The 24,324-nt window shown below is 49.3% G+C and overlaps 1 protein-coding gene across 2 annotated transcripts; it reads right to left on the bottom strand.

Moving 5' to 3' along the window:
- Positions 1-2,589: 2,589 nt before the first annotated feature.
- Positions 2,590-23,070, bottom strand: LCK (LCK proto-oncogene, Src family tyrosine kinase). Of its 2 annotated transcripts, none has more exons than XM_060622057.3 (13): positions 22,938-23,070; positions 10,323-10,432; positions 9,968-10,049; positions 9,676-9,766; positions 9,345-9,443; positions 9,109-9,212; positions 8,781-8,930; positions 8,330-8,482; positions 8,004-8,183; positions 5,805-5,881; positions 5,559-5,712; positions 5,344-5,475; positions 2,590-3,241 (listed from the first exon to the last, which is right to left on the bottom strand). In XM_060622057.3, exons 2-13 carry the CDS (start codon positions 10,425-10,427, stop codon positions 3,039-3,041), a joined length of 1,530 nt encoding a protein of 509 aa, XP_060478040.1. In that variant the 5' UTR covers positions 10,428-10,432; positions 22,938-23,070; the 3' UTR covers positions 2,590-3,038. The 2 variants fall into 2 exon arrangements, with proteins under 2 accessions (XP_060478040.1, XP_060478039.1); XM_060622056.3 differs by lacking the exon at positions 22,938-23,070 and adding an exon at positions 10,530-10,635.
- Between the last annotated feature and the right edge of the window lie 1,254 nt (positions 23,071-24,324).

Here is a 24,324-nt window from a genome sequence, read left to right on the forward strand (position 1 = left end):
GATTTTTTGAATGCCTACTGTGCACCAGAGACAATGTTAACAAAGGGGTAGAACCCAGCCTTTCTTACTCCAAAGCCTACCTCCCTGGTGCAGACACACACACACACACACACACACACACACACACAAAACCAGGAGGACTAAAGAGTGCCTTTACACAGGAGGGAACTGATTGCCCCCTTATACTAAAGCAGGATTTCTCAAGCTATTGAAGTTACTAACATTTGGAGCTGGATAATTCCTCATTGCAGGGGGCTGTCCCCTGCCCTGTAGGATGTTTAGCAGCATCCTTGGCCCTTACTCATTAGATGTGAATAGCAACCTCCAGTCTCACCCCCAGTACCGATGACCAAAATTGTCTCCAGACATTGCAAAAATGTCTCCATTGCTCTCACCCTACCCTTGAGAAACACTGCACTAAACCCATCAGTCATCAACTGTTCATTACTGAAAGCTGAAAGACTGAAAAGCACAGTGATGAGCTATTAAAATAACAAATACAACACAAAATTAATATTAGTAAATGCTTACCATCTGTGTGCCAACTAAGTTACAAACTCATGGTCCTGTAGTCCATAAGATACGTTTTTATGCCCCTAGCCTTTGAAGAGGGCTTGGGCACTTGTGTTTCTCATTTGAGAACAGCATTTGGGGCACTAATTATAAAAGTAACAGATCTAAGACTGGCAGTTCTATTATAAAACAGCTAAAGGGCCAGGGAATAAGCCCTATTTCCAGTTCTGTGTTGCTGCTTCCCAGCTAGGAACCTTTCTGGCCCCACTTCCCTCTTTGTAAATTGGAGAGGATAACAATGCAAAGTTCACCAATTCTATGGCTGCAGGAACGAAAAGGAGGGTGGGGATCAGATGCGGTCATGGGTGTGGCAACAGTTTATAAAATGCAGAACAGGAATCAGACACTCAGATCCTTGCAGAGGTGAGGCAGGTGGTGTAAAATAAGTGGATTTATATTAATTTATATTAGTTTGATTCAGGTGCTTTGCATATTTCTAAAATTGGATCCTTTTTCACTTTTATAAAGCAATATGCCTTTCTTTCCCCTATCTTTCTTCAAACACAGTGCCATCTGCAGGTATCTTTTATTTTGTCACTTTTTAATGGAAATATAGGTGAAAAAAACATTTCATTTTCCTCTTCATTATAAGAACAACAGTGCAAGCATGATGATAAATAACCTCTAACACTCAGTGTCACTGTCTGGGAGTGGAAGGGACTTTGGCAAAGAAAGAGCTCAAGTCCCACCCGAAGAGGGTGGCCACGACTCAGCTCCATGACAGGTAAATCCAATAAAGCCAAATCGTCCTTTTTTTTTTTTTTTTTTTTCAAGAGAAGGTAGAAATCTATAGTGTTTTTTTAATGTTTATTTATTTATTTTGAGAGAGAGAGAGAGAGCATGCCCACAAGCAGAGGCAGGACAGAGAGAAGAGAGAGAGAGAATCCCAAGCAGCGTCTACACTACGAGGGCAGAGCCCGACTCTGGGGCCCAACCTCACAAACCACAAGATCATGAATCAGGAATTGGACACTTAACTGACTGAGCCACCCAGGCGCCTAGAAATCTGGAGATTTATGCAAAATCTTCCCAGTTTTATAAATTGACTAACTCAAGACATTAGTAGCAGCCATTCTTTTAAAATGTAAGTCAGATCATGTCGTGGCTCTGCAAAAATCCCCGAAAAGTCTCCTTGAAATGGTTCCTGCAAAGATCACAAGGCCCCAGGCCACACAGGATCTCTGCCCCTCAGGGCCCCCCCCTCCCCCACTCAGGACCTTGGTCTCTGAGCTTGCCAAAGAAGCTTCTGCCTCAGGCTGTTCCCTCATCCCCCTCTGCTCCTGCCCCATACCTTGTGGCTTGCTCCCTCATTTCCTTCAAATATTTGCTCAAAAGTCACCTTCTCAATGAGGCCTTCCCAGACCACCCTGTTTAAAATTGAAAACCTCCCTCAGCGATGACATTCCTAATTTCCCTTACCCTGTTTTATTTTCCCCTTAGCACTCAGCACCATACCGTATCATTTACTCTTGGTGATGTTTATTGTCTGTCTTCCCTTACTAGAATGTAAGCTCCATAAGGACAGAGATTTTGTTTAATCTATTGTATATTCTATGGACCCAGAACCATGCCTGGTACACAGTAGATGTCCAATAAATATTTGCCAAATGAGTAAATTAATTCAGTGTTCAAAAACATCTTGAACGTGAACCAAAACATATTTGAGTACAAATCTAGCCCCAGAATCAGTAATTGTAAAAAAAGCTATTGCCCTTACATAATGGAAGGGGAGGGTCCTGGGACACACCCACTCCCTAGGAGGTTCTGCGCAGGGGTTCACACTTAATCCTTTGGGGTAGGGGTGGGGTTGAAGGAGTTCACAAAGCCCATACAGCAAAGTGTAAGAACTTCCTCTTGGCCCCCCCAAATCAGCAGGGCTGAAAAAAGTTCAGACATCCCCTCATCCCATCTTTCACCCCAATTCAGGGTGACTTACTTTCCATCTTTTGAACCCCCACTTCTCCCTCCCAAGGAAGAGGAGATGGGAGTAGGGAGCTGAGAGATGTACAGTCTTCGTCAACAGAGAGTCATTTATTGAGCTCCTAATGTGTGCCAGGCACCAAGGAGGAGCACACAGAGGTATTAGATAAGGTCCCAGCCTTCAAGGAGTTTCTTGATGGCTAGGGGAAAGGAAAGGGGGGTGGGCAGAAGCTGGTATCAATCACAGGCGTCTCCCTTCTCTCCGGTGGTCTTGGGAGGTAGAAGGACCCACAAAGGGACAACTTGAATGGGTGTCCAAGTCATATATGCACATGCCACACATGTACAAGACACATGTGCAGAGCCCACACAACTACAGAACCCGTGTATAAGACACAAGAAGTATATGTGCCACACGGGGGATGGGATTCACATGCAGAGTCCATATGTGCATAGGCCACGTGGGTAAGACACAAGAACTGCATCTCCCCCAGCCAGGTTGACTAGATGGAGGTAGGGCTCCAGGCCCCGGCCAGCTAGGCCTCTCAGGGCTGGGGCTGGTACTGGCCCTCTGTGGCCGTGAAGAAGTCCTCCAGCACGCTGCGCAGGTAGTCAAAGGTGGGCCGTTCCTCTGGCCGCTCCTTCCAGCACAGCATCATGAGGTGGTATAGCTCCTCTGGGCAGTTGTCAGGTCGCACCATGCGGTAGCCTCGCTCCAGGTTCTGAATCACCTCAGGATTGGTCATCCCTAGAGGTTGATAGGAGAAAGATCAAGGATCCGGGCTTTGGAAGCCCACAGCAGGGATGATGTTTAGAATATTTAACTGGTATGGTGTGAGCACCAATCCCAAAGGATCTTGGTCTTCACCAATGGTAACAGCGTACTTCAGGTACCTGCCCAGTGTCAGTCACGCCACTTGGAGTGTCTGTTGTGGCTTAAGCACTCAAAACACGTAGATGTTGAATGTGAGACCTGGGGTGAGCCACCTCCCCTCTTTGGGCCTCAGTTTCCTCATCTGGGAAATGGATTATATAGTAGCTCCTACCTCATAGAGCTGTTATGAAAATTGAGTGAGAGTGCATATAAAGCACCAAGTATAGTGCCTGGAGAGATGCTGCATGAAGAATATCTTTGAGTATTACGATCTGGTGGGGCGAGATGGTGGCAGGTCAGGGCCCAGGACAGAACGGGAGCTCACAGACGGCATAGTGGTGAGGCTTCTCTGGCTTTGGGACCAGGCACATGAGATGCTGCATCAGGAAACCAGATGGACCCCCCAGCAAAGGCCCCTGTGTGACCCAGATTAAATAATTTGGGGGCCACTTCCTTTAAAACCCGGAAATTCAAGGACATAGACCAGTGAACTAAACACCCATGGCTAGAGGCGAGAGTGGAAACTCACAGTCTACACCCAGCTTAAATATAGCCCAAAGATCTACTTCGGTTTAGTCCCTATAGTGTCTTTCAACAATTTGAATCAATCACTGATATTTGGATATGGGCAAATTTTCCTAAAATTTCAAGTTTTGGCTTTTGAAAAAAAGAAAGGATCTGTTTTGGGGGTCCCTATGTCTTAGTAGCAACCATCCTCTGGAATAGATGCTCACCCAGGTTCACCCAGGTCCCCATTACTCCTCATTGTCTCCTTGACCCTGAAGCCACATTTCTGTTGCCATTTATCATCATACTTGTAATGCTTTTGTTGCTGTTTGTTGTTGTTGTTGTTGTTGTTGTTGTTGTTAAGTAGGCTGTATGCCCAATGTAGTGCTTGAACTCATGACCCCGAGATCAAAAGCCATATGCTCCACTGACTGAGCCAGCCAGCTGCCCCAATGCTTTGTTTCTTCTAAAAGAGAAATTCTCTATGGGTTCACCTCTATGGGCCCAGTGGAGGGGCAGTGAGGACACTTGGCAGGATGACTGGAGTGTGGTTCTAGCCCCGGTGCTGCCCTTGGACTCTGTGATGGGGCAAATCCCGGGCAGGGAAGTCCTTCAGGTTCTTACCTGATTCTAAGGTACTTTTACCTTCCTAGGAGCAAAGTTCTATACATGTTGCTCCCGGGCTATGTGAAGCTTCTGCGTATCTGGCCACTGTGTTCCGTGACCTCTCTGCTCTGTCTTTGTGTTCCATTTCCTTTCCCCATAGTTTCCTAGCAAGTTACTTTAAAAAAAATTCCATCCGTCTTGGCTGAATTCAGGGGTAAAGGACTTTGTGCAGAAGCTAGAGGGTAGGAATTAGTTGTGTACATGTCTCTCTCATTCTTTAGATGGAAAGTTTCGGAGGAAAGGGAAGTCAGCATTTAGTGAGCACCTACAGGGAGTCAAACTCTTTTACAGACAGTCTCATTTTTCATATCAGGAAACTGAGGCTCAGAGAGGTAAAGTCACCTGCCTAAAGTCACTTGCTCAAAATGATGATTAATAATAAAACCTAACACTCTTAAGTGCTTAGTATGGGCCAGGTACTGTTCTAACCTCATAATTTACAGATGGGGAAAGAAAGAATGATCTGATCAAACTCAATCAGAAAGTTGGCATGAATGGCAGATCTGGTGATAAAGGCAGGCTTCCTGCCTTCGAGCCAGATCCTCTTCTACCCTCCTAGGCTGCCTGTGTCTGAACTAAAGAAAAGAGCTGGGATTATTGAAGCAGGAGAGAAATCGACACAGAGATGGACGCTAGCCCTGGGAGATGTGGCACCTGACTGGGCTTGCTGGAGTCCTCAGTGAATACAGGAAAAGCAGTTAGAAAGATTCAGATTCTGAACCAGGGACAGATGAAGTAAGTAGAAAGACATGGATTTGCTGCTCGTCCCCATTACTCTTTCAGCTCCTGCCCTTGGCCCTGACCTGGGTAAGGGATGCGGCCATGGGTGACAATCTCCGTCAGTAGGATCCCAAAAGACCACACGTCCGACTTGATGGTGAATGTCCCGTAGTTAATGGCTTCTGGTGCTGTCCACTTAATGGGAAACTTGGCCCCTGGAGGGAGGCAGAGTGAGGTCACCTGGGTCTGTTTGGCCAGACCCTGCAGGCCCCAGACTTCCCTTGTATCCCACACCTACCCTCCCTGGCTGTGTACTCATTGTCCTCAATGAGGCGCGCTAGGCCAAAGTCTGCAATCTTGCAGCTCAGGGTGTCCGACACCAGGATGTTGGCAGCCCTCAGGTCACGGTGGATGTAATTCCGTTCTTCAATGAATGCCATGCCCTCTGCAATCTGCAGGCCAGAGAGGAGGTCAGCAGTCCTGGACCAGACATCCTTACCCCACCGGGCTGTGCACTTGCCCAGCCCCTCCCCAGTCTCCTTACTTGGGCTGCCATGTCCAAGAGTTTGTTGATGGTCAACTTGATGCCTGGAGGGGTCTTGAGGAAATCCACCAGGCTCCCTGTGAACAGGAGCAGAAAAGTTGCTAACTCAAGCTGGCCCAGCAGAAAGCTCCCTGACCCTTGTCCCCTAACTGGCTATTTAGAAGTAGTGTCTGACATGTGGAAAGAAGAGTAAGGGGTGAGAATGGACAAGTGTGCATTCAGGGTGAGGATGCCCAGGATACATGAAGTCTTTTCCCAGGGACTAGGATGGGGTATGCTTGGAGAAGTCTGTAAGCTTCTTATCACCAATGGGGTAGAGTTCAATGTCCTGCCCCATGTCCAAAGTCCTGCACAGTCCACATTCATAGTTGCTTCTCTTTCCCCCACTTCTGCCTCTTTCCCTCTGGATAGACAATTTTGAGGTTTTTCATATAGACCACTGGGCTCTCACCCCAAAGTCTCTTTTGTCCCATCTCTGCCTGATAAAAATTCTACTTTTCTTTCATGGCCCAGCAATACTATTCCTCTAGAAAGCCTCTCTAGGTCCTACCAGGCCTAATAAATTGCATCATTATCTACATTCCCCATGGCATGCTGGAATTTTCCCATGGCGAAACTCTGGTTTTCCTAGAGTTTATGCCACATAACTAAAATGAGTTTTCCCTGATAGCAGGAACATTGTTTTGTCCATTCGTGCTCCCAGTGCCTAGCCCAAAGTAAGCAGTGATAAATGTGTGCTGAATGTATTCAATGGAGTATGGAAAGAGGTGCCTGGGGGCCTGAGGGACCACATCTGGTAATAGAGGGTGACTAGGAGATGACCAGGGATGGAAGCTACTAGAACGGAGCTAGTAATTGCTAGCTCTTCTCAAGAGATTAAAAGCCTGGGTAAAGATGGCAGCAACCGGGGGTGCCTGAGTGGCTCAGTCAGTTAAGCGTCTGACTCTTGATTTCGGCTCAGGTCATGATCTCACGGTTCGTGGAATCCCGCCCTGCATCAGGCTCTGCAATGACAGTGTGAGCCTGCTTGGGATTCTCTCTCTCTCTGCCCCTCCCCTGCTCTCTCTCTCTCTCTCTCTCAAAATAAATAAATAAGCATTTAAAGACGGCAGCAACGTAAGTGTCCTGTTATGAGTGCTGAATTAGTCACCAAAGATAAAAGCCTCACCCAGACACAGTAAATACATGGCATGAACTGCCGCTCCTGCATCTGGTCCATGGCAGATGCTGGTAATCAACCCCACCACTTACTTCCAATGAGCCTCAGCATCCTCCTCAACACAGAACTCCAAGCAACTACCATCTGAAGTTGGCCCACATGGTAAAACCTATTTGCCACTTCCAGAATCCACTAGCCAAAAGAGTGACAGATGTTATACTCCCAAAGAATCTGAGCCAGATGACAACAAATTTATTGAACAGACACTATTCTGTCTGCTCTACATACACTGACTCTTTCATCCTCACAAAGGCTGAAAAAGTTATGAAAAAGTTACCATTGCATTACTACCACCATTTTATAGATGAGGAAGCCACAGCAGAGGGAAGTGAAGTGATCGGCCCAAGGCCACACAATCACGAAGGCAAGATTCTAATACAGGCAGTCAGATCCTAGAACCCTTAAGGACTACTCTAAATTATTTTTGGGTGAGCCCGTTTAGATTTCTGATGTTACACTTGGGAAAAATGAGCACCAGGGATGGGACAGGGACTTGGCCTGAGTCACACAGCAAATTGGTGGCAAAGGTGGACCTAGAAACTTCTATCCACCTCCCTGGGGGCTCTCAGTCTGTCCAAAGGAGGGCAAGGGGCTCACCTAGAACTGAAAGAGAGGGATTTGGGGCAGATCTGCCCTCCCAAGGCTCTGGGTCAAAAGGAAGAGAGAAATGGGGCTAGGGACGCACTCGTTTGAAATCAAGCATCCTGAGATCAAGGTAGAGCTTTGAAAAAGGCAAACAGGATTGCAGGTCAGGGAAGATGAGAAGTCAAAGCTCTTCCAGAGCACTTTAGCCTGTGCTCCTAGACAGGCTCAGACATCACACCCTCTTCTTGTCCCTGGTGGTGACTCTTTAGAGGCCCAGAAAAACAAGAAACCCTCAGTCCTGAGCCCGGTGAAATGGCAGATCTCCTCCATCCTCTATTCAGGAGCAGAGGGAATGTCAGCGCCCCCCAGCGGTCGATGACAGTGGTGGCACCCACCATTCTCCATGTATTCCGTGATGATGTAGATGGGCTCCTGGGTGACCACCGCGTAGAGCCGGACCAGCCTCTGGTGTTGTAGCTGCTTCATGAGGTTGGCCTCGGCCAGGAAGGCGTCGGGGGACATGCTGCCCTGCTTCAGGCTCTTCACTGCCACCTTTGTGTGCCCGTTGTAGTACCCTGGGGCGGGGAGGGGCTGGGGAGTCACTGGGAGCCCGAGCACCCAGAGCCACGTAGCTGCCTGGACACTCTCTGGGGACTCTCACGACCTCAGCGGAAGCCTCCCCTTCTCCCCTTCCCCCGCAGTCCCGGAAGGCTTCACTCACCCATCCACACCTCCCCGAACTGGCCAGCCCCCAGCCGCTCCACCAGCTTCAGCGTCTCCCTGGGAACCTCCCACTCGTCCTCCCACCAAGGCTTCTGGGGCTTCTGGGTCTGGCAGGGGCGACTCAACCGCGTGCACAGCCCGTCCGAAGCATCTGCGAGGACAAGGGAGGGGGGTTAGGGTTGTCAATACGGCGGGACTCGGTGCCCCCACTCAGTCCCCACTTGGCCAAGGAGAAATAGACTGGCAGGGGAGGTGTGAGGCTGTCACCCGACACCTGGGCTATCGGGTGCCGCACCTCACCCACTGCGGGGGAAAGAAGGAGCGCACTGAGAGATCGGCGGAGGGTACCCCCCCGCCTCCCGCCCAGAGGAGCTTAGGGGAGGCAGGCTGGTGGGGCACAGGTGAAGGCGCCTCAGGCGCACGTCGGAGGGGCTCCTGCCGGGGCTCACTGGTGTAATGGCGGACCAGCTCGTGCAGGCCAGGAAAAGTGATGCGGGGGGAGATGTAGAAGCCGCCTTTGTCCAGGTTACGGATCTTGTAATGTTTCACCACCTCTCCCTGGTTCTGGTCGAAGTCCCGCACGGACAGTGAAAACGATCCTGGGTGAAAGAATGGGTGAACGAATGCAAAAAGAGGGAGCGGGTGCGCCCTGCGAAGGGCGCCCCTAGTCCCGCGCCGCTTCCCTGGGATCTCGCGGCACACACCTCGGAGACGCGGTCCAGCTCCCGGGCCGCCCCGGCCCCGCCCCCGCCCCCGCGGCCCCGCCCAGCCGCTCACCCGCGGTGCTCTCGCTCTCCCGGATCAGGAAGGAGCCGTGCGTGTTCCCGGGCGCCAGGAGCTGCCGTTCCGCGTCCTTGCGGCTCAGGTTCTTGAAGAACCAGCTGCGCAAGGCAGAAGCGAAGGCAGTCTTGTGTTGTTGGTCACTTCCTCCTCCATCGCCCTCAAGCATTCACCACTACCCCCTAGCACCCCTCCTCTGCTCCCATCCTTCGCCACGAGGAGTCCCCACTTACGGTTCGGGCTCCAGGCTGTTCGCTTTGGCCACGAAGTTGAAGGGGATGAAACCTTCCTGGCCTGTGGTCAGGGACTGCGCCTTCCACCACTCGCCGCTCCTGCGCGACAGAGGCAGTCAGTGGGGTCGGCCTGGCCTTGGATTCGGCTGGAAACCTTCAAAGCCCCCAGTTACACCATGACACCCCAGCCTCCAGCCCGGCACTCCGGAGCCTCCCATTTTGTCCCAAGGGCTCCCGCTGCATGCCACTCAGGGGCCTCGCGGTACAGGGATCCCTGCTCCCTCCCACGCTCCCGTGGGGCAAGGATGGGTGGCGTGGAGAGGACACTCACTGCTCCAGGATACGGAGCTGTTCACCCTTCTCGAAGCCCAGGTCTCCATCGTGAGAGGGCTCGTAGCTGTGCAGAGCGATAACCAGGTTGTCTGTAAAGACAGGGGTGGGGGTGGGGGTCAGGGAGAACCAGCCTGGATAGGCTGGAAGCACAGAGTTCAAGAGTTACAGGGCAGCGAAGAAGATCAGGAACAAGAGAGGCAAGACAAGGTAGAGAGTGGATAGGGAGATGGGAGACAAGAGCCAAGGATCCACAGGCCTTAACTTTCAGGCCCCACTGGTTGTGAGGTCACCTTGCAATGGTGAGGCTGGGGGATTGGAGCCTTCGTAGGTAACTAGTGGATCCCTCACATCAGAGCCATTCCGCATGGGCAGCTGTAGGGTGGGGGGTGAAAATGGGGTCAGAGAGCAAAAGACTGGTCAGATACTGGCTCCCCTCCCCACTGTTCTCACTTCTCCAGCTTGGCTGGGTCTTGTCCCTGAATTTACCAGCTACTCAGAAGAGTCCCTTCCCCTCTCTCAGCCTCCTTTCCTTTCTGTTTCCAAGGGGAGAAGACCACTCTGTTATTCCAGTGGTGGTTTCTTTCTCCTGGTTTGTGTCCTCCACCAGACTCCCTCGCCAAGTCAGTCCCCTGTCTTGCCTCTTACCGTGGCCTTGCCATCCAGTGGGATTATCGGGTAATGGCAGTTCTCACACACATCGATGTTTTCCATCCAGTCATCTTCAGGGTTTGAGCTGCAGCTACAGCCCATGGTCCCTGGGGGAATGGAGAGGGGGCTGAAGGGGCTCCCCCAAGATCTACTTCCTGGACATCAGACATCCTAGGGCCTTGCCCTGGGAATTTCCACAAGTACCTGAGATTGTCAGGCCCCCATCCCCCATTCACCAGCCACAGAAAAGCTGAAATGAGGTCCTAGCTCCAGACTGGTGCTCCCTCTGAGCCCCCAGGCCACAAGTAAAGTCACACATGGGCCCCCACTGAGCCCTAGGCCCCGCCCTCCCACCTGGGGTGGGCAAACCGCCACAGCTACCTTTGTTAGCCTACTTGCCCACTTCCTGCCTCTCCCCCAACCCTCTCTCTCTCTCTCTCTCTGCCCATCCCCCATGTTGGAGGAATACCTACTAAAGTTCACACACTTCCCCAGGCCGTGGAGGAGACCTGAATTTTCATCTTCCCCTACCAGAGAGGTGTGTACACCCCACCTCCTATTTACAATCCCCCTTTCTAGCCAAGGAAGCCAGCCAAATGGCAGACTCCTGCTCCCTAATGTCAGCGGTCAGGCCCCAGCCCCCTCAACCCCCCCGCAACAAGTCTCCTTCAGAGGGTTCTTTCTGATTCTCACCAGCAGAAAAACCTTCAGCGACACTATTGACCATAACTTTTCTATTTGTTTGCTTGCTTAAGCAGTGGAAACTTTTTGTCAGATGGAAATCAAGCAGAACGCAGAACCTCATAGATAAAACAGGTAAAAGTGGGGCTGTTCTGCCTGAAACAGAGTAGACTGGACGCCTCATTGTGAAGCCCCCAGGAGTCCTGAGAGCATCTCCTTCCTGGGGCTGCTTCTCCAAACTGCTTAGAAATCACCAGTCCTCAGATAAAATTAACCACTCAAGACCCTTTAATATCAAGATCAAATCCACTTCCATGGTCTATTCTGCTACACACACACACACACACACACACACACACACTCACACTCACACTCACACAGCCTTCATTTTTATCTACTCTTGCCTTTTCCAAACACCCCATGCTATTTTCTTACTCCATACCTTTGCACGTGTGGCTCCCCTACCTTGAATGCTCTCTTGTCTACCTACTGAACTAACTCAACCTTCCAGGCTCAGCTCAAATATCACCTACTCTGTGAAGCCCTCCTCCAACACTCCACTCAAACAGAGTTGTCAGCTTAGCACAGAGTATCATGACTGGACTGATTTTATGTGTCGGTCGCACTGCATTTCCCACTCCCTTGATGAGACGGTGGATTCATCCAGAACAGAAGCTGTGCTTTATTTGCCTAAATGCTCCAGCACCCAGAACTAGTTGTCGTTAATAAATGTTGACTAGTATGCGGAGGATTGATGCATCACGTCTTCCAGGATCTTAGAAGCCACCAAGTCTAACTTCTGATTTTAGATGAGCAAACTGAGCCTTAGATAAGCAGGCCCGGAGAAGCCTGCTTAAACTCACCCCATCTAGGGGCGCCTGGGTGGCTCAGTCAGTTAAGCAGCCGACTCTTGATTTCAGCTCAGGTCATGATCTCACAGTTCATGAAGTTTGAGCCCTACGTTGGGCTTTGCACAGAGAGTGGAGCCTGTTTAAGATCCTCTCTCTCTCTCTCTCTCTCTCAAAAATAAATAAACTTAAAAAAAAAAATACCTCACACAACCTATTTGGGACAGAACAAAGCTGGAGATGCTAATCCATGCTGGGACCAAGTAGAAGTGGAGGGAGGGTAGTGGAGATTTTTTTGGTTTGCAAGACTTAAGGACACATGTCAATTGTATCTCAATTCAAAAAAAAAAAAAAAAAAAAAGACTCAGGATGCCTGGCTGGCTCCGTTGGTGGAGCATGTGATTCTTGATCTCAGGGTTGTGGGTTCAAGCCCCACGCTGGGTGTAGAGATTACTTGAAAATAAAATCTTAAAAAATAAACAAGCAAACAAAACAAAAAACTCGAAGACGGGCCTCAGAATCAGAGAGACCTACGTTCAAACCCCAGTTCTGACGCTTACTGTATGACTGCTGAAATCATTCTTCCGAAGCTTCACTTTTCCTTTTCTGTCAGAGGGGTCTTAGTATCCCTTTCTCATAAGCTTGCACAAATGTTAGCTTAGTTTAGAGCTTAGAAAGACTTCCACCACTGCTCATTTTGCCCTCCCAGGCCCTACTTTGGAGGATGGGAGAATGGAATTGGTAGATAATCCAATGTTTCTTTTATTTCTTTCTTTTTTTTTTTTTTAAAGTTTATTTTGGGGGGGGGTTGGGGAGGGGCAGAGAGAGGGGGTGAGAGAATATCCCAAGCAGGCTCCACACTGTCAGTGTAGGGCCTGACACAGGACTCAATCTCAGGAACCATGAGCTCATGACCTGAGCCAAAATCAAGAGTTGGACGCTTAAACGATTCAGCCACCCAGGCCTCCCTTGAAAGTCATGTTTGTCAAACTGAGATACTCAGGACCCTTCATGGATACCAGAAGTCATGGGTGTGTGTCTTCTCAGAACATGAGTGTTACTTGACCTTATTCAGAGTTGAACAAACATAGACCTATTGTGGAGGAAAATGTAAAATGTACATGGAACTTTAAGCCAAATCAAGAGACTTTCAAGGAAAAGGATACACATTCACTCTCCCTGCTCCTGTGAGGAGTCCTGGAGTGTGGGGGAGAGACATTCGAGAAATCCTGCTCAACCAGAGTCTACCCATCTGTGGCTGTAAATGGCTTTTTGACAGCTAATTTTATTATGGCTAGGAACTAATGAGCAGCAAACGCCTCCAGAGAAGCCCTGATATCAATCTGGAAGCAGCCAAAGAGGAGATGAGCTATGGGTGAGGCCGTGAGCATCGCATGGTTTGTGATATTCAAACAGGCCTTGGAAGATCACAGGTTGATTGTACTGTAAAGAGAACGCCAACATCAGACGGAGTTGGACTGAGATCGTAGGGCCCATCTAGGCTGACATTCTCAGAGGCTTCAGAAAAGGGTAAGAGACAGATGAGAAAAGTTTGGGGTTGAGGTAAGGGGATGAATTTGGATGCGATAGCAAGGAGAAGCCGGTGGAGGGGCCAGAAGGAATCCAGGCTGGAGATCACAGGGCTGGAAGCTGGTGCCTGGTCCAGGCCGGAGTCATGCGGGGAAGGGAAAAGAGCCACAGGGCCTTGGGCCACGGTCCAGGACAGCATGCAGACAGGATCTATATCATGGACTAAATCTGGGCCTACCAGAGAGGACCTGACATCCCTAGTTACTAGGGCCAGGAGCGCCTAGGTGGCTCAGTCAGTTAAGGTTCAGACATTTTTTTTTTCCTTTTCCTTTTTCTTTTTCTTTTTTTTTAAATTCAACATTTATTCATTAAAAAAAAATTTTTTTTTAATGTTTATTTATCCTTGAGAGAGACAGAGAGACAGAGCATGAGCAGGGGAGGGGCAGCGAGAGAGGGAGACAGAATCTGAAGTAGGCTCCAGGCTCCGAGCTGTCACCACAGAGCCCGACACGGGGCTCGAACTCACAAGCTGTGAGATCATGACCTGAGCCAAAGTTGGGCTTTCAACCGACTAAGCCACTCAGATGCCCCAGACTTTTTTTTCCTCAAAAAAAGGTTTTTTTTCAAGTATATTTATTTTGAAGTAGGTGGAGGAGCAGAGAGAGAGGGAGAGAGAGAGACCCAAGCAGGCTCTGTGCTGTCAGCCAGATGCGGGACTTAAACTCACGAATCCATGAAATCCTGACCTGAGCTGAAATCAAGAGTCAGATGTTTAACCCACTGAGTTACCCAGGTGCTTCAAGCATCAGACTCTTGATTTCAGCTTGTGTCTTGACCTCAGCGTTGCGAGTTTGGCCCGTGTCCGGCCCTCATTAGGCATGGAGCCTACTTAAAAAAAAAAAAATTGGGGCACCTGGGTGGCTCAGTCGGTTGAGCGTCTGACTTCAGCTCGGGTCACGATCTCACAGTTCTTGGTTCAAGCCCCACTTCAGGCTCTCTGCTGTCAGCACAGAGCCCACTTCGGTCAGATTCCCTGTCCCTCTCTCTCTCTGTCCCTCCCCTATTCATCCTCTCTCTCTCTCTCTCTCAGAATAAATAAGCATTAAAAAATAAAAATTAATAAACATTTAAAAATATATAAAAATATATACTGGAGTCAGGAATGGGGAAGAAGTCAAACCTGTCCTGATTAAGCCAAAAGGAACTCTAACTCTTCTGGGGAATCTGACCCCAGAATTTCCTCTGTGGCTTGTCCTGTGCTCCTGGAGGCCTCCAGCAGCAGGTAGCACATCCAGCCCTCTACAAAAGTCTAAGCTGTGGGGTGTAGGGCCTGGCAGCCATCATGAGACCTTGGGGTCCGACAATGCCAGAGAGGATTTTGGTGAGTGGCTCCCAGCTACTGGGAGCTCCATGTTTCTGGGAGGCCCCAGGATGATGCTGGAGGCCTGCAGATTATTTCAGTATTTCAAAAACCTGAAGGGAAATTGCACTATAATTTGTTTCTTAGTTTGACAAATTATATGATGGTTTCTTCAATGCATACTTGATTAAGTCTCTGATTAAAATTTGAATTAGAAAACAAGAAAATGAGTACCTAAACAAAGTAACTTGAAAACCATGAGTCCTGGGGGGCGGGGGGGGGGGGGACTACAACAGGGAAAAAGGGCAAAGGAGCCTGGGAGGGAAGAGCTTAGAAGCACTGGTGTAATTTATCAGCCTTGTTTTAAAGGTGGAGACTCTGGGAGATCAGAGAGGTTAAGTGATTTTCCCAATAACACATGAGGACTCTAGGCAGAGGCGAAACTCAGATAAGGACCCTACCTACCAAGGTATTCTCCTCTACTCTTTACTCCTTGGGAAGTCCTCTAAAGAGGGTGGAGGATCCTGAGGGGCCATGGAGGAAACAGGGCAGGGGAGGAGGTCTGACAGGGTGGGGAACCGCTCTTCATCAAAACTTTGATCATTGTGCTGTTAACAAAGGCCTTTTTCTGCAAGACGATTCTCTTTCCACCTAGAATGCATGTTTCTGAGTGTACATTTAGCCAATTGGTAAATGCAAGTCTGCGTATATGAAGGCGGATGATTCTGTGAACATCGTGCTTATGTGTGCATACCCATGGGCTTGTCCAAGGCTGTTTGTGCAGATGGATGTATCACAGAATGGGCGTATGTATAGTTTGTGCCTGTCCCTGTGTAGTTGTGAGATCATATATGCATACATCTATTTATACACAATGTGGGTCCCATCCTTCTGGTCTTAGTTTGACAAAGATTACTGGGTAGCCAAAATAATCTAATCAGGTTAAGAAACGAGGCCAGTAAAAAGAAAATCAAAATTAAATCTTAATATAAATGTCTCATTGTCTGAAAGAAAGGAAAAGAAGATGAAGACAAAACAGATCCAGAGAATCCCCAGGGCTCTCAGCACCAGCAATGAGGGCAGATTCTGGGGTGAGTGAAACAGGACATTCTCTTCTCCCAACCCCAGAATTCGAGGTCAATAGCAGGAATTTTATAGATCTAGACCTCCTCTGACTAGGGTCTGTAATGTTCTCGGTCAAATTCAAAGCTGCCCATGGTCCACAGAGCACTTTGTGCCAATTATAAAGAGCCACCCCTCCCTGGGGTTTCAAACTTGGAGAGTAGAGCGAGGGCTAGATGTCAGTCCCCACCCCTTCATGACCCTCAGCATAGTGCCCAACACATGCAGCAGTGGCCCTGCTCACACTGTGTAGAACTGATCAAAAATCCCAGGCTCTGTGCAACTCCTGGACTGGATTGTCTAAACCCAGGGCTGTTTAGGGCTCATATCACCGTGAGTTCTGATTTTTGCCAACCTGTTCACCTTTATCAACTCCATAGACATTATCTCGCCTGGCTGCCTAGAATGTGTTTTGTCCCCTTGAAGAAGAAAAAAAAAAAAGGGCAACACTTTTTCTCCCCTAAACTGTAAACCTATTCATTTATTGAACATTCTGTCCAAAATGTGTGCCAGCTTCTTGCCAGGAATTCTTGGTCAAGAGCAGACAGGCTGTTCCAATGCAGACCATTGTGGTACTTTGGGCCACCTTGTGGCAAAATCTGTCAGGAATCATTTAAAACATTTTCTTGGCCTTTTCCTTTGACCAAGATTTGGTTGTTAGCACGGTTGAACCTTGCCTATGGAGGCCTACGCAGAACCCTCATCATGGTACTTAGGAATCAGGGTTGGTAGGCATAGTAAATAATTTCTAACAGATAGAACAGGGATGTGTCCTGAGTTCCTTTGCGATATAACACCCCCCGTTTTTTTTTAAACCACAGAGAACAAAAAAGATAAGCTTTCTCTTAAATGCAAACAAGATGAATTTATTCTCACGAAACTGAGAGTGGCTTGACCGTAATGGCAGAGGGCCTCTGGGCAGGTTACTAACCCTCTCTGAGCCTCTCTCCATTCCTTCATCTGCAAAATGGGAACTAAAACAGGATCTCCACAGAGGGCTGTTGTAAGCATTATATGTGAGATATAGATGATCCCATAAATAAAGCGTTTAGCATGTGCTTGGCACATAGGGAGAACTACGTACATGAGAGTTCACCTGACCCTTGAATAACAGGGCTTTGAACCGTGGGGCTCCACTTATGTGTGGATATTTTACAGTAGAGTACTATAAGTGTATTTCCTCTTCCTTATGATTTTCTTTGTCTTTCTTTTTTTTTTCCAAAGATTTTATTTTTAAGTAACCTCTACACCCAACATGGGGCTCGAAGCTACAACCCCAAGATCGAGAGTCGCATGCTCTACCGGCTGAGCCAGCCAGGTGGTCTGTCTTCCTTATGATTCTCTTAATAACACTTTCTTTTCTCTAGTTTCCTTTATTGTAGCAATACAATGTATAAAACATATAACATGCAAAATATAAGTTAATCTGGAGCCTCTGGGTGGCTCATTGGGTTGAGCATCCAACTCTTGATTTCAGCTCAGGTTATGATCCCAGGGTCATAGCATTGAGCCCTGAGATAGAAGCCCTGCTCAGGGTGGAACCTGCTTACAATTCTCTCTCGGGGCACCTGGGTGGCTTAGGCCGTTGGGCGTCCATCTTCGGCTCAGGTCATGATCTTGCAGTTGGTGAGTTCCAGCCCTACATCTGTACCACATCTGCACCATCAGTGTGGAGCCTGCTTGGGATTCTCTCTTTCTCCCTCTCTCTCTCTCTCTCTCTCTCTCTCGGCCCCTCCCTCACTTGCACTCTCTCTCTCAAAGTAAATAAATAAGCTTAAAAAAAAAAAAAGATTTTCCCTCTCTCTCTCTTCCTCTCTCTCTCTCCCTCTGCCCCTCTCCCTTGCTTGTGCTCACTCTCTAAAAATAAAAAATAAATTGGGGCGCCTGGGTGGCTCAGTCGGCTGAGCGTCCGACTTCACCTCAGGTCACGATCTCGCGGTTCGTGAGTTCGAGCCCCGAGTCAGGCTCTGGGCTGATGGCTCAGAGCCTGGAGCCTGCTTCCGATTCTGTGTCTCCCTCTCTCTCTGCCCCTCCCCCATTCATGCTCTGTCTCTCTCTGTCTCAAAAATGAATAAACATTAAAAAAAAAATTTTTTTAATAAAAAATAAATAAATAAAAATGGACAAAATATGTGTTAACCAACTGTTTATGTTATCAGTAAGGCTTCTAGTCAACAGTAGGCTATTAGTAAAGTCTTAGGGGGAATCAAAGTTATACCAGGATTTTCTTTGAATGTTTTTTTTTTTTTAATTTTTGAGAGAGAGAGACAGAGTGTGAGTAGGGGAGGGGTAGAGAGGGAGGGAGACACAGAATCTGAAACAGGCTCCAGGCTCTGAGCTGTCAGCACAGAGCCCAATGTGGGGCTCAAACTCATGAACCATGAGATCGTGACTTGAGCCGAAGTCGGCCGCTTAATCAACTGAGCCACCAAGGCACCCCAGTGCAGGTATTTTTGACTATGCGGGTAGTCAGCGCCCCTGACTGTATGTAGTTAAGGGTCAACTGTAGTTAAGTCTTTGGGCAGCTGAACGTTATACACCGCAGATTTTCGACTGCGTGGGGTGGGAGCCCAACAACCCTGTTGTTTAAAGGTCAACTCTAACTATTATTCGTGGCTAACATGAGCATTTCGTTACACCAGCCTTAAACATTTTCCAGTCTAAACGCTAATATTAGCTATTATCAATTATTTTCCTTTTCCTTTGTGATTTTGAGCATTTCCATAGACCACCTTTTCACCTTGAATATATTTACCTAAAATGGAATATATTTATCTACCATAAATGGAAAATCAGTATCACCATCCATAAACAGAAATCAGGATACATTAAAACAAATTCATAATATCATCTGTAAATTCAAATTCATTACCCCCTAATATCAGTCACCTACATCGGTGGTGCACAGGCCATATTTTGGGAAATGCTACGACATGAGCCAGAGCTTTGGGCTTAGACCTCTGTTGGTGAGTTAGAGAAGGGACAATTTTCTTTCTTTCTTTCTTTTTTAATGTTCATTTATTTTGAGAGAGAGAGAGAGAGCACGTGCAAGCAGATGAGGGGCAGAGAGAGAGGGAAAGAGAATCCCAAGCGGGTGCCTGATGCGGGGCTCGATCTCATGAACTCTGAGATCAGGACCTGAGCCAAAATCAAGAGTCACACATTCAACCAACTGAGCCACCCAGGTGCCCCATGGAGGGACAATCTTCTTAACTGGTCAGCCTACTGACAAAAGTTGCACGGATATCTCTCTGTGCCAAGCTCTGTTCTAGCGCTGGTGACACAGAGGTGAGCAGATCAAGAGGTTCCTGTCCTTTTGGCCCTGCCCTCTCTGACAGAGGTGGGTGCCCCTCTGGCAGATCACTCCATTTTCCCAGGAGGCCATAGGCCTGTCTTCAGCTTACTGATTGGTAATGTCTATGACTCACAACAACACTGGCAACGCAAAACAGCAATACTTGTCAGGAAGTAGCATTTCAAAATCACCACCATTACCCATTTACCAAGTGAACGGTTAGCTGAAGCTGTTGAAGAGAGAAGGACCGTCTATTGACATGGAAAGACATCCCAGTTATAACATGGCAAGCAAAAAACCCAAAACCAAAAAACATGGCGAGCAAGTTACAGAACAGAATGTAGAATGGAAGCCTATTTGCATTTAAATGGGCATCTATACGGGGATTCTTTCAAGCCAGGTTCTGTGCTAATACTTTATTTGCATGTTTCCATGTAATTCTCATACTAATCCTATCAAGTAAATGCTATAATGAGCCCCATTTTACACATGCAAAAACTGAGGCACAAATGAGGTAAAACGATTTGTTTGAGGCCTCATAACAAATAAGTAAGTGGTAGAGTGGTGATTTGAACCTTGGTCTACCTCCAGAGCCTGGGCTTCTAACCACGACACTTGTCAGCAGCCACACATAGGAAACTCTGGAAACTGTTCGCGGTGAACACATCCCAGAAGTGAGGTTGGAGGGGGCTGTGTTTCTTATATTTCTCTTCATGCCTCTGTACTGTTTGAATTTTTTGTAACAGCCGTGTGCTAATCTTGTCATTGGAAAACAAAAAAAACAACAAAAAAAACCCCACCACCGATGCAAAAACGCTGCCAAGAGATACGATCATTCGAGGAGGATTCACCGTACAGCCTACTCTTCTGTTCCTCTCCCTATCACAAGAAAAGTAGGCGTGGAATAGATGATCAGGGGGAGAAAAGGTTCTGTGACCAAAGAAGTTTGGGAAATGATGAGTTGGACAAAATCAATCAGGCCCCTACTCTGGGGGAACTTTCAAAGCTTTTACAAACTAACATTGACTATGAAATTAACATGGGTTGGGCTGGTTGGTAGCTGAGGCCATGTGGATTTGGCCCCAAGACCATTTTCTCTCCAGGTGCTTCATGAGACTGGTGTTTTATTGTTGTTGTTGTTGTTGTTTAATATTTTTTAATGTTTATTTTTGAGAGGGAGAGACAGAGAGAGAGAGAGACAGAACATGAGCAGGGGAGGGGTGGAGAGAGAGGGAGACACAGAATCCGAAGCAGGCTCCAGGCTCTGAGCTGTCAGCACAGAGCCCATCAAGGGACTCAAACTCACAAACTGTGAGATTATGACCTGAGCTGAATTCAGACACCCAACCGACTGAGCCACCCAGGCACCCCGTGAACTGTTGTTCTTCAGAACAAGTGTTGGAAACGCAGCACCAGGCACTTTAAGCCAACACTGGAGTTTGGCCACATCCCTGGATGATGGTATCTTGGTCTTGCCTGCCCCCATCCCACCCTCACACCCAGCTCCCCTCAGCATTGCTTTCACTAAACGGAGCTTGGCCTTGAAGTCATCACCCTGTGGGGGGATGTATAGCCTTGTAAGATCCAATGTGTGTTGTGTGTGGAGACCCTGACTCTGCTTCTGCCCACATATGCACACACGCAATGTCTGATGATATGTCTGGTGTTTGGGATAGGGAGTGCATGCGTGTGTGTGTGTGTGTGTGTGTGTGTGTGTTGAAGCTGTTGGGGGGACTCTCCTCTAAGGTAGACCCTGTGGCTCAGCCTAGAATTCTCACACCCACCATACACAGGAAACAAGCTCATTTGCAAAGCTATACCACAAGTGTGAGGGGACGGGGTTCACTGGCCTGCCAAGGTGCTGAGTAGGCGTAATTCTGGGTGTGAACAGCCCTCCTTTTGGTGCACCATGTACAGGAGGAGGGACTGCCTAACCTCCGTTAAGCACCTACTGTGTGTCGAGTACAACCCAGGGCACATGACAGGCCCCACAAACAGTCTGTAAGGGAGAAATTGATTATTGCCTCTTTGCAGATTAATGATCTGGAGTTTGGAGTCTGGAGAGGCGAAGGCAATACCATTTGAGGAAATGCCAGCCCCGGAATTGTTCCTGGGTTGGCCTGTTCCTGAAACCTATGTTCTTTGCACTACACCATACCCATCCACTCTCTGGTGTTTGGTTTTGCGCTACCCTCATGGTACCCAAGAAACAGAAACCAGGGACAGTGACCTTGGCTCCTGTCATAGGTGCTTTCCAAAAAGGGCCTTTGTCCTTCTCAGAACTGTGTTGACTCTTCCAGGGAGCCTTCCAGATCACCCAAGGGAAGTCTTCGGTAGTCTCGGCCCTTATCTCATTCTCTTGCCCCATCCCTTGGCCCTTTACCCTTTGAGAAGAACCTCTGTCCCTGAGCCTGGAGGGCGAGGGGTCCTGCGTCATCTCTCAGCACATGCTGGCAGAATGAGGGGGTGCAGGTCCAGGGTGCGGATGGGTCCCCCCCCCCCCCCAAGGCACAAGGAGAGCCAGCATGTTCTCCAGCCCGCACAAAAGGCTACAGGCATCGGGCCTGGGGACAAGAGAAAGGCTGGGACACACTAACTAGGTGGAAATCGTGTATCAAGGAAAACTCCAGCAGTGGAGGGTGGGGTAGGGGGACCCTGGAAAGTCTGGCTCACACGGGGATGCCCCCCATAAACTGAAGGCTCAGAGTTAGAAAGTGAGGGGGTGGGCAGGTAGCTGACTATGCCTACCTGGGCCTCCACCTTCCCGGGGTTTCTGCAGTACCAGCTGGCCCTGTACATGCAAGTGGAGGGGGGGAGGTGCTGAGGCCAGAGAGAGCAAGGGGGGGGGGGGCGGGGAAGGACATCCTGTGACACTTGGCAGGGGTAGGAATGGCAACTTTCCAGATGGAAGCGTGGACGTTCCTTACCCAGGGCCGACTGTGCCCCTGTCTGGGATAAAAATAGCCTTTCCTCTGCCCTTTCCTTTCCATTCTCTCTCCTTCAACTTCCCAGCCTCTGGTCAGATGCTTCCACCCTGGAGGCCCCATCCCAGATGATAAATACACCCTCCCGCATCCACATGCTCCCAATAGGAGACACCCCAGGCTCTCCAGCACTGCTGGTCACTGAGGCTAAAATCACTTGTCACGTGTCCATCTGGATGCTCTGGGTGACTCCTCTGTCTCAATCCCTCTGTCTCAATCCCTCTCTCTCTCTCTCTCTCTCTCAGAAGATGCTTGTCACTGGGGTCTGTCCCAGCCATCAGCAGGATTCCTGGATCCCCTGACTCAAGACTGACCATCATCACCCTGCCCAGTGGGGTGGGGGGCAGTCCTAGCCTAGGCCACCACCCTCTCCCAGGGCCTGACTCTGCCACTGCCTTGCTGAGTGGCTGCAAGGAGGGGGCGTTTGCCCTCTCTGGGCCTCAGGAGGCTCATCCATCAATGGGATCAGGGACTGGACTTGGGGATTTCTGAAGGCCTTTTCAACACCTGACAGTACATGCGCCAGATCTCCAAGAAGATGCTCCCAGTGAGGGAGGGACCAGTGCAGACAGCGTGGCAGAGGCGAGAGGCAAGAGCTACGTAGGGAAGGGGGCCTCCAGCTGTACCGCACGCCGCCCACCTGACCTCTAGTGAGGCTTTTCTATCCCCCTGCCCCGCCTGTAGGGCTGCTGAATACCCAGGGAGCCGCGCCCCATGCCCGGGTGCAGCACCACCCTCCCCCAGTCGGTCCTCCCACCACAGTCCTAGACCCCTGTTCCCAGTACTCCTTACCTGCCCAGCCCAGGAGCCCTCCAGCCCCATTCACATGGTCCTCCTGGCCTAGCCTGGTAGCTCACACACAGTTTCAGCTCCCCTTGCCGAGGTAGCCACCGCCTGTCTTAGCGCGCCCACGTCCCACCCTGACTTCCTGCCTCCTCCTAAGGGCTCCGCAGCCAACCGGGGCCCCAGCAGCCCAACCACAAGCCTCCAGCACCCCAAGCTTCCTGCTGCCATAGCCCCCAGCTCCTCAGCCCCTGGGGGTCCTTTACATCTCCAGCCCACCGGAGGGGGGCTCTTAGAGCTGAAGAAAGGGTACCTGATGGAACCTCCCTCCTACCCCCCCGGGGGCGACCTGGACAAGAGATTCAAGGGCAGCCTTTATATCTCAATGAGCAGGGGCAAGCAGATACACACTCGGCTTTTGGTGAAAGACAAGTGGCACTGCTGTCACAGTCTGAGAGCTGAGTGACCTTTTCATTACAGTCTAAGAGAGGGACTTTGGAGTCAGAGGAGAGAGCGCTCTCCCTGTTCAGTCATTGGAGAGCAGACCACCTTATGTTACAGTCAGATGTCAGGTTAACAAATAACTATGGCAAAACAACAGTCATGCCATCTCAGGGCTCAGGACGATAGCTTTATTAGAGTCAGAGGGTAGGCTAATAACCCCCTTCTTATAGACAGAATGCTGGACAACAATCTGTTTAAGGAAGCAGGCAGGACAACCCCGTGTTTTCAAGACGACAGAGTCACAGCCCCTGTTGTGGACAGAGGACAGGACAAGCCCTCACTAATTAGGACATTTCTAATTCAGGACGAGGCAAGGACACAGCCCCTGTTAGAAATGTAGGGCCTGCCACCATCTCCTGCAACAAGTGGGAGACAAACACGCCTGCCCAGGGACCCAGGTGCAGGTAGCTGACTGGCAGGACTTTCTATTATAGGCGGGAGACAGGAACCTTGTCACAAGCAGCACGCAGGCCAAGAATCTCCCTTTCCCCTGGGGCCAGGTTGAGGGTGGCACCCATCATAGGCTAAGTGTCAGGTCACCAATGTTATGAGGAACCCTGGGTGGCATCTATCAGGCACAAGAGCGAGGCCTTGGCCCCACCCGGAGAAAAACATAAATGTGTCACCGTCACCACCACCAGACCTACACTTAGTGAACAGGTTGGGGGAGGGGAGCCCACAGAGCATTGTTGGGGTTTGTGAGGTGGAAGCTGATGCTGCCTGCACCTCAGCTGCAGAGGGAAGGGGGAGACAGGAAATGGGTGGGGGGAAGAGGAAGCCTGAGTTGGAAAGTCAGACAAAGAGGGTAATACAGAAACAAAGGCTGAGGAGATACAATGTAAAAAAAAAAAAAAAAGAACCCGGTGACACAGAGCCTTGCACAGCCCATCTC

This window comes from Panthera onca, chromosome C1 (assembly GCF_046562875.1).
Source record: "Panthera onca isolate mPanOnc1 chromosome C1, mPanOnc1 haplotype 2, whole genome shotgun sequence".
In the NCBI taxonomy this organism is placed as follows: Eukaryota; Metazoa; Chordata; class Mammalia; order Carnivora; family Felidae; genus Panthera; species Panthera onca.

Excerpts from the sequence above, each read along its gene's own strand:
- LCK (XM_060622056.3), bottom strand. The coding sequence starts at position 10,557 with ATGGGGGATGGGGGCCTGACAATCTCAG. Across the intron at positions 9,767-9,967 it reads CCCAGCCTCACCATTGCAAG|ACAACCTGGTTATCGCTCTG; the intron begins GTGACCTCACAA and ends CTGTCTTTACAG. Across the intron at positions 9,213-9,344 it reads AACAGCCTGGAGCCCGAACC|CTGGTTCTTCAAGAACCTGA; the intron begins GTAAGTGGGGAC and ends TGCCTTGCGCAG.